At 36.8% G+C, this 15259-nt stretch overlaps 1 protein-coding gene across 1 annotated transcript in view; it reads right to left on the bottom strand.

Annotated features, from left to right (window-relative positions):
* Positions 1–192: 192 nt before the first annotated feature.
* Positions 193–15259, bottom strand: part of LOC129443788 (integrin alpha-M) — a 50019-nt gene continuing 34952 nt past the window's right edge. Inside the window, exons 9-31 of the mRNA XM_073860098.1 lie at positions 14980–15115; positions 14800–14888; positions 14050–14173; positions 10195–10337; positions 9938–10084; positions 9580–9777; positions 8876–9006; positions 8297–8445; positions 8049–8215; positions 7275–7397; positions 7098–7165; positions 6844–6988; positions 6634–6729; positions 6343–6425; positions 5723–5803; positions 4916–4994; positions 4664–4783; positions 4552–4587; positions 2447–2560; positions 2006–2107; positions 1666–1686; positions 1324–1434; positions 193–1243 (exon numbers count right to left, since the gene is read on the bottom strand). Coding sequence (XP_073716199.1) covers positions 923–1243; positions 1324–1434; positions 1666–1686; positions 2006–2107; positions 2447–2560; positions 4552–4587; positions 4664–4783; positions 4916–4994; positions 5723–5803; positions 6343–6425; positions 6634–6729; positions 6844–6988; positions 7098–7165; positions 7275–7397; positions 8049–8215; positions 8297–8445; positions 8876–9006; positions 9580–9777; positions 9938–10084; positions 10195–10337; positions 14050–14173; positions 14800–14888; positions 14980–15115 — 2784 coding nt within the window. The 3' untranslated portion in view covers positions 193–922. The remainder of the gene's footprint in view (positions 1244–1323; positions 1435–1665; positions 1687–2005; positions 2108–2446; positions 2561–4551; positions 4588–4663; positions 4784–4915; positions 4995–5722; positions 5804–6342; positions 6426–6633; positions 6730–6843; positions 6989–7097; positions 7166–7274; positions 7398–8048; positions 8216–8296; positions 8446–8875; positions 9007–9579; positions 9778–9937; positions 10085–10194; positions 10338–14049; positions 14174–14799; positions 14889–14979; positions 15116–15259) is intronic.

The raw sequence follows: 15259 nt of genomic DNA, 5'->3' as shown, positions 1-15259 counted from the left end.
CTACCCACTGACTTCAAAATATCTTCTTTTGTGTTATAAATAAACTCTGATGGGTTAAGAACAACATGAGGGTGAGGAAATATTGATAGAATTTACAGTTTTTGGGTGAACTATCCCTTTAAAAAATTATTTATATCATGTAATAGTTTAATAAGAAAATGTCAGTCTAACAATAAACAGACGGATCAACAGTTTTCCTTACATTTAACTGATTTATTAATGTTTTGATTGGCTAATTATTCAGTGTGTTTTTACATTTAACTATAATATTCAGAATAAAGGTTATTTACAGATCATAGCACAGAATTGTGCTATCAACTCTGTTGACATGGCAATAAATGTATTGAATCTTGAATCTTGAATTGACATGAAAGAAAAATGACACAATGAAAATGATAAGGAAAAATTATATGGAAAAATCTGCTTGAAATCTATCAAGAGAAATGTGTTCATAGATATTCTGAACATAATACAGGTTAATATAAATCCAGCTCCTGCTTTTGGAGAAACTGTCGAATTCAAACCCGATCAAACTCACCTGTCTCATTCATTATTCCATACATTACTGACACTTCTGATATTAATACTGTAAAGCGCAAAATATTCAAACAAAACACAAAGGAGCTATTAAAACACATGCAGAAACTCACACATACTAAACACACATAAACAGACTAAACATTTAAATATACAAATGATGAAACTAAACAAATTCTTAACCTAAAAATACTAAACTATGTTAAACTGATAGCAAGCAAACTGAACTGCAATAAAACATCACAAACCCTACATGAAACATCATTTCATTTGATCAGTATGGTGGTCTTGGCACCTCTGTATTAGACCTTAAGAAGCAAAGCTTTTCTTTTGTAGACCATTTAAAACCATTCATGCTTACACCTCCATCACTTCCCTACATCTTTTAATCACTGCTCTTCATCTCTCCATCACCAGTCTTTATCTCTCCATCACTGCTCTTCATCTCTCCATCAATGCTCTTTATCTCTCCATCACTGCTCTTCATCTCTCCATCACCAGTCTTCATCTCTCCATCACTGCTCTTCATCTCTTTATCATCCATTGTTACCTCTCCATTTTTGTGAAAGGTATGAGTGGGAGGAGCACCTTGATATGACTCAGGACGGTTGTTCTTCATCTCTTCATCACCATCACTAAAGTTGGACATGAGAGGATCATCTTGATGTGTCATCTCCTCAGGACGGTTGCGCTTAAAGAAACCGCACTACACACACAGAGACACACAAACTTTAAGATGATTGGTTACTGAGTGATGATATATCACGATTGCAGATTGGTTTTTACCTTCAGCAGTAAAACTAATATGATAATGAGTAAGATCAGACCACCTCCAGCACCCGTGCCAATAATCAGCAATCGACTGGGCAGAATTACAAACTCCACCCTGACTGTGGTCTGTGTGCAAGAGAGCAACACTTCATCAGAACAACAACATTTCCTCATTTCCATGCATACAGAAAGAACTAAGACTTTAATTTAATATTTGACTGACTAAAAGTAACTTTGCAATTACATGTCAACTTATTCTACAAACTCTAACCCCTACCGCCAACAGTCTACTAGTACTTAGTTGACATGAAGTTTCCATGAAATAATGTATGATAACAATAAATAAATGTTGCACACCTGAGATTTACTGGGGTCGTCCTACAGAGAAAGAGGAAATATTTCATTATGAACTGTTGACATTAGAAAGTTGATACCTTCATCTGAAATGACTTAAAACAGCATTTTTCATAATCATATCGTGTCACACCATACAGGAGCATTGACAATAATAAACATGCACATAATAACACATACATGTTACTCATTCATATAGATTTGAACCCAACAAAACTTTTATTAAAACAAATTAATAAAAGAAGCTGGAGACATTACACATCATCTACTTAAGAGAGAGACACTGTAACACTGATCTCAGATCTGTTTGTAATACGGTAACAGAGATAGATATGCTTTAAACCTTTAAGCCGGTCGTCATCTGGTTGTAGCGGCTTGTGTTGTAGTTCAGATGGGCAATGATGTTAAAGACATAATCTTTTCTGAACTCGTTGAAGGAAAATCTCTACAGTAGAAAAAACAGACAATCACAAAACATGCGTAAAACCCTATAAGAGAGGTTCAATTAAGATCTCGTGTGAAAAATCTGAATCATGATCATATCAAAGAATCAACAAATAATGACTCAGTTAAATCAGTTATTTAAAGTATTTTTAATACTTTTATATAAACACATCTCTTTACATCTCTATTATCAACCACTGAATTATCAAGTGTTTTTTTTTACCCGGTGGGTATGCAAATGAGATTAATTTAAAGTCATTGGTCTATACATGAATAAAATGAAGAATTCGGCACGTTTCTATTTCAGTGTGTCATATAAAAACACACATCAGTCACTCACCGACTCAAACTCTTTTGTGCTTTGAAGCGCAACTTCTGCCGTCAGAATAAAGTAAACAGTTTCAGATGTCTCCAGAAAAAATTCATCACACTGAAACTTCCCACAGTAACCATTCTATAAAATCATGACATAAAAAACAATAAACTCATACACACACAAACAATATTACATTGTTGTGCATTATAACTTGTGCATAAAGAAGATCTGTAAAGTCACAAAGATTAAAGTCTCAAAGAGATCTTCTTTCTAAAAGTGAAGGCTCATCCACGCTTTCCTAAAGTGCCTCGTTGAAACACACCTCTACATATCTACATCACTGTGTGGGAAGATTGGATATTATGTCCACATGTATAGACAAAAAAAAGAGGGGATAACTTATTCTCGCTGTAATATTTATTGCCACCACCGCCACTATGTCGTAGAGATGCTGTGTTTTGGGTGCTAAAGAGAAGCATAATATTACTGTCACAAGCTTGAGATAATCGGCCAATCACACTGCAGGTGACAACTGGCCATTCAAAGCATGCTTTTCAGAACAACGAGCTTTGTAAAAATCAACACGATTTAACATGGGCAACAATAATGTACGGTATGTGATGTGAAAAGAATGTGATTTTTAACCTTAAGCCAAATAAACATATTTTATTACACCAAATAGAAAAGCTGACTATTCTTATTTTTTTTTACTTAATATTGCAGTGTTTATTATAAACTATTTATCCATGTGGGTCATTATTTTTTATGTATTAATGTGCCCTCACAAACTTAATTAATAATCTGACAATGTAACTCCACCCTCTTGTGGTGATCATTCTCTAATAATGTCATCTACTGTAGATGGCTTGAATGGAGCATCTGTTAACCTCGCCCCACATCAACTGTCAGTCTGCTGTGAGCAGTGTTGTGCCTGAACGAGGTCATTGAACGAAAGTTCATGAACTCGTCCATATTTTGTACGAACGTGAACTGAACGTAGTACTGTATTACTGCCTGATGAACGTTACTGTGAACTTGTTCATTCTGGTGTTTGTGAACAGCACGCTCTCTCAGTTTAACGTCGTTCAATAGGGTGCCAGATTTCTATAGAGTCTTCCAGACGAAAACCCGGCAAAAACACACTGTAAACCTTAATGTGTACACTGTAAAAATGACTGTAGAAATTACAGTATTACTGGGTATTACTGGCAACTAGCTGCCAGTAACTTACTATAGATTTTACATTTATGTTATTTACTGGCAACATTTTGTTCAAAGTTAAATGAATATGAAACATTTTCAGACTTTATCTTAAAATTACAGCAAATTTTTTACAGTGTAGTGAAAAAATCTGAAAAACCAGCCAACAGTGTTTCACAGCAGCATGAATGTGACGCACTGGACGCTGCTAAAATCCCTGCCGCGCCACTCACATATTTTAACATTAAATATCACCATATTTGTCCCAAATCGTTCACGATTAACATAGGCTGCTAACGCATATTCTGAATCTTGAAATAGACTCGGACTAAGCTCACGCTATTTAACGTGCATGTGCAATGTGTGATACCTGCGAGTTGTCCTACACACGACTAGTTCATTAAAAATTTGTGAACTGAACTTTGAACTAGTTCATGTAGAAAGTGAACTTTCTCAACACTGGCTGTGAGTTCCATTTCTGAATAAAATGCCTACTTTTCTAAATCCAATCAATTCACTGTGTAAACTACAAGCCACGCCCACTGTTGTTATAGACGGTTTCATCAGACGCATACGTGTTCTCTGTGAAAATAACAAATGTTTTGGTTTGCTAAAGACAAGTGGAGACGGTGATCATGTATTACTGCTATTTGATGAGAGTTTTGGCAGCTGATCAGTAGTTAAGATTATATATTACACATTTTACACAGTAATGTTAGCTCAGTGTCATTTTTGATACGCTTTAGCTATGATTTAACTAAGGTCATCTACTTGTTGTTTATTTTGCTGTTACTTTTTATCAGAAATAAACTACTCTTAAAGGACTTATAATATGAATCTTGCTTATACTGCAGGGTAAATATGGATTTTGTTACAGTGGCAGTAGCAGGAAAAGAGCAGTACTGTATGTGAATGATGACGTCACCTACCTGTTTCTCATTGATCATCTGACACTTTGTTAAATTCTGGAGAGAGGAACAGGACATGATCAACAAGTTCAACATAACATGAGCATAACTCCTTAAAGCAGAGAGAACTCACAGAGAGACTGGAGATCTCGTTTCTGCTGAAGCTCTCCGGTGTGAACATCACATGTGATTGTGAACAGGCCAATAGGAGTGTGACTGATACTGGCAGAGATTTAAGGCCCAGATTCTCCACCTGTACACAAACAAGATTAGGAATTCAGTTCATCTTACTGATCCTACGTGATGGAGATATTTCATGAACAATGCAAGAAACACATTTAGCAGAAAATAAAAGCTCGTGTCTATCTTTGATTTCGAGTCTGACCTTGTAGGTGATGCTGAGAGATTTTGGCCGTCTGTCCTCCAGAGAGAGATTCAGATACGTGACAGAATCTTCACTCACCCTGACAAACAAGAAAACAACAGCAAATCATTTTATTGTATTTCTACAATCTTACGATATTTTATTATAATGATTCTCTCTTCATTTGTTTATAGTTGCAGCTATTTTGTTAAAAGGAGCTGGATGAAGGTTTTTGTCTGTATGAAATAAAATAGAAATACTTGAATATATTTGTAGATATTTCTGAAACATATCTGTTTCTCTAAAAAACAATGCTGTAGTCAGTTATATTGAAGGCACTCTCTTTTTTTTATTCTCGGTTGGTGTCCGAAGGTCTGTTTTTGTTATGGTCCAATAGTGTATTTTGACAGTTGAGAGGTTGCCAGTTATCACAGTTGCTTAAATGACCCATAAATATAACCTCTACTGGACACAAACTCTGTCATGAGCCACAGATTGATTTATAAAAACCCACACAAGCGGGTTTGTATATAGCAGGCAGTAAAACATAAAAATGAGCAGATAAACTTGCTCCCAATATTGTCCCGCAATTAAATAAAGTTTTTTTTTATTTAAACTGTGGTACCAAGTTCAAACCACTAGAAGTTAATGTTACATACAGCTCCTTTAATACAGATGGGTCTTTTCATTAAAGCACAGAAACAGGTCAAGAAAAAGAGACAGAGACTGAAGTGAAATGCTCTGTGATTGACAAAATAGTTTGATAATCATAATTAGTTTAAGGGAAATTTATTCAGAGGTAAGTAGTTTGGAGTACAGCTCACTCACACACTGATAGCCAAGTTAACGGCGAACTGAACCGGTAAACTCTTCTTCACTGTGCCATCAGTGGTGTTACCGTTGTTATCACTGTGAACAAAAAATTTAGAATTTACCTGCTAATTCAATTCAATAGTCATTTAGTTTTAAACTAAATATATAAATACACAATAATAATATATACATAAAGGTGCATTGTGTAACTTTTGAATAATCTCTTGACAAAAATGCAATAACTATATTATCAGTAGTGTATAAAGACCTTACATAATAAACTGTCTTGTTTTTATTACTTTAGAATGAGACGTTTTTATCTACATACAGCGCTGTTTCCTTACAAGGAAGGTCGTCGTCATGTTTCTACAGTAAATATAAATGGACAAACTCATCTATAGAGCACGTTTTGTCGCTAAGTTCTCCCAGAAGATGACGTGTTTGTCCTGTAGCGGCTACCGTGGCTTCACTATGTGTTTCTAAAGGGAGGGGTGAGCTGTGGACTGTGCCGTTGGTTGCAATTCAAAGTCTCATCACTAGATACCGCTAAAATCTACACAATGGACCTTTAATACATATACTATGGCTGATTTGACAAATATGAATGAAACCCCTTCTGTTTCAGTCATGTTCACCTGTTGGCAATGATGATCATGTCCATCATATCTGGCCAGTCGTAGTCCCGATTGTTCACACGAAATGTTGCTAGAAACTCAGTCTTGAAAACAACAGCAGCAAAGTAGCAGAAATGATTTGTGATTATTTGTTTGTGACACTTGTAATGCTCCTATTTTCCACCACTTTGAAAACACTGGTGTAATAAGTGATGTTAAAGTGTCACGTTAGGGTAATGTGTCTCAATGACGTAATGAGTGATGATACAGTGTCGCATTATTGTGATGTGTTGTGATGTGTTGTTTGCTTACTTTAGTCCCGCTTCGATACACTGGTAGATTGATACTGCAGGTGGTTCTGTTCAAAAAACCGCCATCTCGATCGCCACAGCTGCTGCTTGTGTGACTCTGTTTGTTGAACATTTTGTATGAAAAAAATGAAAATTCAAACATAATTTGCTCATTGCTTCCCAATTTGAAAGTCACCAGACTATTTACTATTGATGCAATCATAGACCAGACCTCCTTAACAGCATTAAAATTTGAGAACGACAGGCCCTCTGGGTAGTGCATCACTATGCTGGTGTTATAAGAGTTGTCTCCTTTGTTGGCCAGCGTTATAGGAACCATAAAATAAGCTTGATTCACCACCAGTAGGGTCTCATTACTGTTGACAAACAAGAACATACATTCTCATTTAATAAAACCAAAATCTGAATATTCAAACACATGACATTCATATAGCGCTGCTTTCAGTCAAATGTGTTATTTCTCACATAAATCTGAAGTCCAGCTGTAGATCGGCCACACATCTGTCACTGTTACAACTCCTTTCAAACGGTACCTATTTATACAAAAAACGCTTTATTTGGAAAGAGTTTTATAACGTTACAGTAATGTTTATACTGTATATACTGTACATTCTGTAGTTTGTTATCCAAAGGTCAGCTTACCTCAACAAACTTCTCTGTCGGGCTGTGGATGTCTAGAATAGCCGAAGGTTGATCAGACGACAACTCAGTTTGTGAGAAATTCATTCGAATCTTTAGTGGAGTCACCGTGTCATAAACGCAGCGCTGAAAGCAACAGAATATTTGCCGTCAGACCGCAGCTGTTGTGATAGCATACTAATGTTTAAAGCTGCAATGCGTAGTTTTGGCCTCTCTATCGCCATCTATGTTATGACTTTAAAATTGCAATTATTTGCAGAGTCATTTTCTGTACGCGCATTATGTTTCACCCGGCTACTCTGTGAGGATGAATCTGATGTGTGAGATCACCGCATTAGAGCTGATCTGTCATTATACATCAATATGACACTTAGAAGTACATCCTGAAAGTTTATATCAAAAATCATCTGAGCAAGTAAAATACCTGCCACATTTTTTTTTACTAAATGAAAAAGTAAATGTTCCCCAGATGATCATCATTTAAAACTTCACAGATTAAATGCCACCATCTAAATCGCTTCAACTGTAAGTGACTGTTGCATAAAGAAGTTACAAACTTTTCTCACTATCTGGAAAGTTTGAGTTATTAAACATTTTCCTGTGAAAACAGACTTGGCCACCTAAATTATAAATGATTATAATAAGCTAGCCATTATGAATCAGGGTAAGATATTTTTGAACACATACATACTCAATTACTGAGTTTTGCTCATTTTCAACTGAAAATTAAAAATGTTACACATTGCAGCTTTAAATGTTTTGATAGTCAACACGTACCGGCATGAAGATTGAGAAGTTAAAACAGGAGGCCTCAGGAACTAGCATGATGGACTTCTGAAGACTCCTGGATGTTGAATTATGCAGCTTGAAGAATCCTCGATTCATTTCTCTTACAACATCCAGATTAATATTCAGAGAGATATTCAGATCCTTGTTCAGTGAACCTGAGAGACATGAGATGGTTAAGACGTCTTCACTCTTCTTGTGATGAAATAAAGATGCTCGTCATTATGTTATTATGTTACCTGTGCTGCTGGTTCGCTCGAACACAGTGAAACATGAAGTGAGGTTAAACGCATGAAACAAATCCACACCCGAACAGGTAAAGTCACTTATGCTGATTTCTTTTGGACTGAAACTGAGTTTTGAAGATACAAACATCACAGGTCGAGCTCTGAGGACACAAGAAAATGTGAAGGAGTTTATGACTTGACTGATGTCATTTTTCTTCATTGCTAATGCACTGTAACTCATTCGGTCGACATCATTTCCCAAACCGATCGATCAGTTCTCAGTGCATCATCTGAGACTAAAGTTTGATTTTGAAAAGAATAATATTTGGTTTTGACCTGTGAATTATTTCATGAATTGTGTGCTAGTATGCTTGAACCACTGTAATGCATAAGTAAATATTGTTTATTTCTAAATTACATGATGTGAATGGCCAGTTTCCTATAAAAAAAAGACAATTTGTTGAAAACTTGCTTATGTTAGCAGAGAGAGAGAAAGATGAAGTGATGTTGATCTCAGAGTGGTGAATTTATAATGGAGATTATAATGACTGAATCTACAGATTGTTTGTTGTATTTGTAAAAATTACGTACTTCAGCAGAACGATTCCTCCGTGTGCTCCAATCACAACATCTGTCAGATTATCATCATTCATGTCTATCTCACCCACCACAGAGACGCCAAACTGCTGCAGACCCGACAGAACTGACCTCGCTGAGATCCGCTAAACACACACAAACACACACATACACACTGATTGGATTTGATGTGTTACGCTGACTGCTGGATTACTTGTTCAGTCAATGAAAAGATGTTGGGCCTCATTTATGAAAAGTGTGCGTATAATTGTTTCCACGCAAGACATTTATCAGAAAGCATGTGATCAAATCTCATGTCAGGTTTCACCTCGTGTACGTGAGTTTTTAGTTTGCAAGGGTTAGGGTTAAGATGTACGTTTTACCCATTTTTTATCCTATTTGAAAATTAATAACGAGACAAAGTTACTATAGTTACTACTAAACAGCTGTCCAGAAATACAGTATATCTACACTGTTATGTGCAAAACCTGCAATGGGTTTTCACAAAAACAGTTCATGTGGGCATTGGATCACACGTTTTTTCTTACATTAAATACTTTATGTACATTATGACAGTGAATCTTGTCATAAGATGATGTGGGCCCAAATCTGCTCTTGTTACTCCCAAACTAATCTATTGAGAATCAGACATGCCTGGATTTTCAGGGGTTAAACATTTGTAATGAAATGAAACTGAAGATGTGGCTTTTGCCTCTCACCTGAGGACTATATCTCAGGTTTATGCCGTGCATCTTATCGCCGAGGTAGATGTACACGACTCCGGTCCCTTCATCTTCTAGCGGTGCTCCGACGGCCACATCTGACAGCCCGTCTCCATTCAGGTCCTTTAGTGACGCCAGAGACGCAGCAAATCTGCCTGCATTTGACTCGCACACGTTCAGCATCTTTAGAAACGACTACAAAGAGAGAAACAGGTCAGCAGAATATTCATTTACGATAAACAGTAGGTGTTGATTGTATTTGATGAACACTGCAATGGTCTCATTACAGATTACAATCAATCAACACCAGTGAAGCTGTTAATGATGCTAATATGAGGATCAAAGCTGTGAATACCTCCTCTGATAAAGTATAGATGTAGAGCCTCCCTTCTCCCCTCGGCTGAGAGCGGTAATATAACGGAGCCCCGACCAAAAGAAAATCTGATTCTCCATCAGAGTCGACGTCTAACAGGCTCAGAGACGCTCCAAAATACGACCCGATCTGAAGTCAAGAGCAAGCACAATGCAGCATCACATTTACTAAAGATGAATCAAAACAATCCAAAATGCCATTTTAGAACATGGCTGTATAAAAAATCTTGTGTGTGTGACCTGAACTCCTGTTATGTTCTTCTGTACAGTCCATGTGTTGTGATTTTGCTGAAAGAGTGTCACCAGACCCTTGTGTTCAGCACGTGGAGCTCCAGAGACGAGGAGAGAGGTGTTGCCTCTCCGTCCAATCACAGCAGAGTAACCTGAACGTAGAAACAAGCAGCAAAAAGGCACAAAATCACATATTTTGAATTTCTGCCTCCTTTGAAGAGAAGTCACCGCACATCCACACGTCACTGTTTTACTCCTTTTACTCTTTCCTAAAAATAATAATAATAATAATAATAATAATAATAATATGTTTTTTTTATATAGCACCTTTCAAGAAAAGACCATTTACATGAGGTTGCTATACAACATGAATACATATAAGCATACAGTATACATGTAATCAACATGCAATCAACCAATTTGCGTTAGACTTACAAAAACAAGCATAGTGCTGGAAAATACAGACAATCAATAAACAAAACATAAAGTGAATAAGTGAGTTTTAAGAGCAGTTTAAAATGTCTGAAGAGAGATCATGAAGGTCTTAGTAGTTTGTTCCAGAGTTTAGAAGCTGATATGCTGAAAGCCATAACACCCACACTAGATAGATGGGACTTGGGTACTGCAAGCAAGTTTTTAGAGCTCGATCTCAAGGTACGGGCAGGGATTTAGAGGATAATCAATTCAGAGAGATAGGAAGGTGCTAAACCATGACAATCTTAAACTGGATGCAGTAATTAACAGGGAGCCAATGTAGTAGTTGTAGGACAGGGGTGATGTGAACTGATTTTTAGTAAAAGTGAGGGCTCGAGCAGCTGAATTCTGAACGAACTGCAAGCAATTTTTAAATTTTTTGGCTAGACCATAATACAAGGAGTTGCAATAATCAATACATAAAGTTATAAAATCGTGAACAACAGTTTCAGCATCTTTGAAATTTAGTGAGGGTCTTAAATGGACAATATTGCAAAGATGGAAGATTGCGTAGTTCAAAAGATAGCCTACATTCGAAAAACACACCAAGGTTTCATATAGTGGAAAAGGGTTGAACCAGAACACAGTCAATAGCTGCGTTTACATGGACATTTGTAATCCATTTAAATGATCAATCTGAATAAAAATGCTCCATGTAAACACCTCAATCAGACTAAAAAGTGCCAATCTGATTAAAAATCTAATCCGCTTGTTAGGGGTGGTTTATACCTTTTGTAATCCGCTCAAAAGGACATGTATACACTTGATCGGATGGATAACTGAAACTGGTACGCTCTGCGCATGTGCTATCTTTTCTTTTTTTAATGGCGATTGGTAAACCCACTGAAAGGTGCATTTCCGCCACCTACAGGACGGGAGTGTGGAGCATATGCACACGTGCAATGACGTAGAATTGCTGTAATGACATGTGACGCAAATAACTCGAGTTTGTTTTGTTGAAGGAAGTCACAAGAAGTGATTGTCTTGTTAATCTTGTTCCTATTATCCTTCAATTCCCCATAAAGTGATACAAGACAGCGTTATCCGGTCAGTCCATGATTTATTCTCTGATCCACAAACGCGTGTGTTTGGACTCGCTCTCGCGAACGGTCTCTGCAGCACCGCGTGAAGTGAAATACACTTTTTGGGCACACGTGAATGGGTGTTTTTGCTGCTGCTTTATAATCAGCTGAGACACAAAGCAAATCTTGAAACAGCGTGAAACTATATTTGTGCAATGTGCGCATGTCAAATGATCAAATCTGATGTAAATCTTGTGTCATATAAACACGCACATCAATCCGATCACATTATTAAGTGTTCATGTAAACGCTCTGATAGTATTTATTAATCGGAAGGATTTTAATCCGATGGAGGCAAAATGTGTCCATGTAAACGTAGCTAATGTTAATAGGATTGTCATGTTGGGTGAGATCAAGTGATTTAGGGGCTACTAGCAGAATTTTTTATCCATATTCAAATTTAAGTAGTTTTGAGCCATCCATACTTTTGACATCATGTCAGAAATATGTTAAGGAAGGGGGGACAGAGTTAGGTTGTACAGTAAAGTACATTTTTGCATCGTCAGCAAAACTGTGGAAATTAAAGCCACGGCGCCGGATGATCTAACCTAGGGGAAGTGTGTAAATTAAAAATAAAAGCGGACCAAGGACAGATCCTTGAGGCACTCCACAGGAGAGGGTGACAGAATGAGAGTTAAATTTGTCAATGCTAACCAACTGGTGCCTATCTGTGAGATAAGACGTTAGCCATTGTAAAGCCATTTCTGAGATGCCCATTGCAGACAAACGGGACAAAAGTACAGAATGGGAGACGGTATCAAAAGCTGAACTCAGGTCCAAAAGGACCAGAAGGATCAATACACCAGAATCATAGGCGAGGAGGAGATCATTCACCACTTTCAGGAGAACAGTCTCTGTACTCTGGAGAGGGCAAAAAACAGATTGAAATGGTTCCTGCAGATTATTTTTGTCCAAGTGAGTCTGCAGTTGTGTGGCAAACACTTTTTCTGGGACTTTGGACAAAAAAGGAAGATTGGTGATTGGTCTAAAGTTACTCAGTGCTGTGTCATCAAGGCCAGGTGTTTTAAGTGTAGGAGTGATCATGGCTATTTTCAGTCTGAAATGTACATAGCCAGTCATAAGGGAAATGTTTATTATGTGGGTGATGTGTATAATGAGGAAAAGTAGAGTTTTTGAAGGTTTTGATTATGCGTGTTAGTAAAGGATCTAACTGGCAAGTGGAGGAGTTAGAGCTCATAACCAGCTGTTCAACCACAGATGTGTTGGTTGGTAAGAGTAAAGTTAGATGTTGAGTAGGGTATCTGGAAAGTAGAAGTTTCTGAAGGAGTAAAAGAAGAAAATGATTGATAGATATTGTGAATTTTGTGTATAAACAATTTTCACAAATGTCAGAAGAACCATTAAGAGGTGCAGATGGTGGTTTAACAAGTTTATTGATCTCTGAAAAAAGGGTCCTGGGTATACAATTTGCTCAGTTTATAATATTTGATAAGAAAATCTCACACAAGGACAACAGAGATTAACAGAGAGAGGCAGAGAGGAAGCAGCAATAGTAGTAAGAAGTTGTCAGAATTTATGTTTTTCAGGTTTCAGTACGATATTAAATATTTGGGTTTAGATTTAGCAAGAGGGAGAGAGAAACTAAAATAAATGAGTTTATTGTCAGTCTTCGAGGCCCTGGACACACACATTATTAATTCCAACAGAGCAGATTAAGTAAAGGGTATGAGAATGACGGTGTGTAGGAAAATCAATGTGCTGTGTTAAATCAAAACAGTCCAATACAATCATAAAGTCCTTAGCAAAGGTAAAATCAGAATCCATGTGAATATTGAAATCAGCAAGCATAATAAAATTATTATATTGAGCACAAGCAATAGTAAGCAACTCAGAGAGATCAGAAAGTTGGAATGATGTTTAGGCGGTCTGTAGATCAGTTAAATCAAGAGTGGTGTGAGACCAGCAATTTTAAAGTACATCATGGAAGTCGATATTGATAGTTTTATATTTGTTCTTAATCACAGCTGCCAAGCCATCACCTCTGCCAGTGAGATGTGGTTTAGACAGATTGTAGTATCCAGGGGGAGTCAGCAGGTTAAGCTCCATAAAGTCATTAGTCAAATAAAAAGGTGTTTATGAATGTACTGCGTTAGGTTAACTGAGAGCCGTTTCAGAGCACTTATGTGCTGTTGCTCTTTTGTTGATTTGATTGCTTCCATTGATTCCTTCATTTGTAAGTCACTTTGGATTAAAGCCTCTGCTAGATGACTAAATGTAAATGAAAAACATCCTCACAAACACTTCACAGTAACACACAGAGAGACACATAAACATGATCTACACGCACCCATGTATGAGTCTTTATTGACAGATGGATCTTTAATCTCGGTCTCTCTGAATCCAGATCCTCTGACTTCATACAGAACTCCACGCCAGTTATAAGATCCCACTGAACCCACAATCACAGAGTCCTGAAACAGACAGATATTGAAAAGAAATGCAGATTGATGTCAAACACTAACGTGAAGAAGAATGTGCACATCTGCAACATCAAATGTCAAACATGTTGACCGACACCTGTCCGGTATATTCAATCAATTTCAGTGTTGGATTAAATTGTTCTGTTTTCACCCAACTTGATCAAGTTTTGACTAATATTTAATTTCACAGGTTGGTCATGTGTGTGTAATGCCACTTTTATAATTGACCAGCTTGACTTTTCTTTATCGTTTCTTTGTAAAATGATAATGAAACTGCTATATAATTTGGTCAACAGCAGTGGTCTCCAACACGGTTGCCTGCACAGAGTCTTTGAGATGTCCGCTAAAGCACATTATACTAATAGCCTCAGTTTTAATATTGATTTATTACATATATTTTTATATTAGCTTGGCTTCTAATATGTATGTTAACATTTTAAACAATGATAAAACATATCAACAAGTAAAATGAAATAAAATCGTCAAGTATAACAAAAAGGTTTTGAGTAGACTATATCAAATTATTAGCCCTCCAGATGGTTTATCCTTTGTGGTAGCCCTTGCTCACAAAAAGGTTGAAGAGCCCTGAACTACAGTATACAGCAAGTATCTCTTACCGTAGTGTGATAGACAACACTGAATCCACTCTGAGATAATTCTGATTCAAAGTTCTGTCGGTCGTTCCTTTTGTTTGTTTCATGTGAACCTAAAATCACAGTTAAACATCAGATCATCTTATTTAAAAAAAAAAACAAAGCTTTCTGCATACTTTTTTAATTTACAAAAAAACATTTTACCTTCAATATTGTAGATCTTTTTTTGCAGATTGTCAAGGAGTCCCTGGAGTCCATTGTAATTATCAATGTAGAAGGTGTTGTTTTTTTGGGGCTCTGAAGCCATCAAAGTCAGTTTTGCCAGGCCAACATTTCCAACCTGACAAAAAATACTGCCTTACATTTGCTTGGGCAACAATTCATCCTTAACCTTGTAACCTTTAGTTTCAGGAAAATAGCATCTAATTCATTGTTTATTAAACTTGCATGCTGATTTATTTGACTAGTGTCAGCTTTACTCTTC

Source organism: Misgurnus anguillicaudatus, chromosome 3 (genome assembly GCF_027580225.2).
Source record: "Misgurnus anguillicaudatus chromosome 3, ASM2758022v2, whole genome shotgun sequence".
NCBI lineage: Eukaryota > Metazoa > Chordata > Actinopteri > Cypriniformes > Cobitidae > Misgurnus > Misgurnus anguillicaudatus.
Note: the sequence above shows the minus strand (reverse complement) of the source record. Positions and strands in the feature narration are given on the sequence as shown.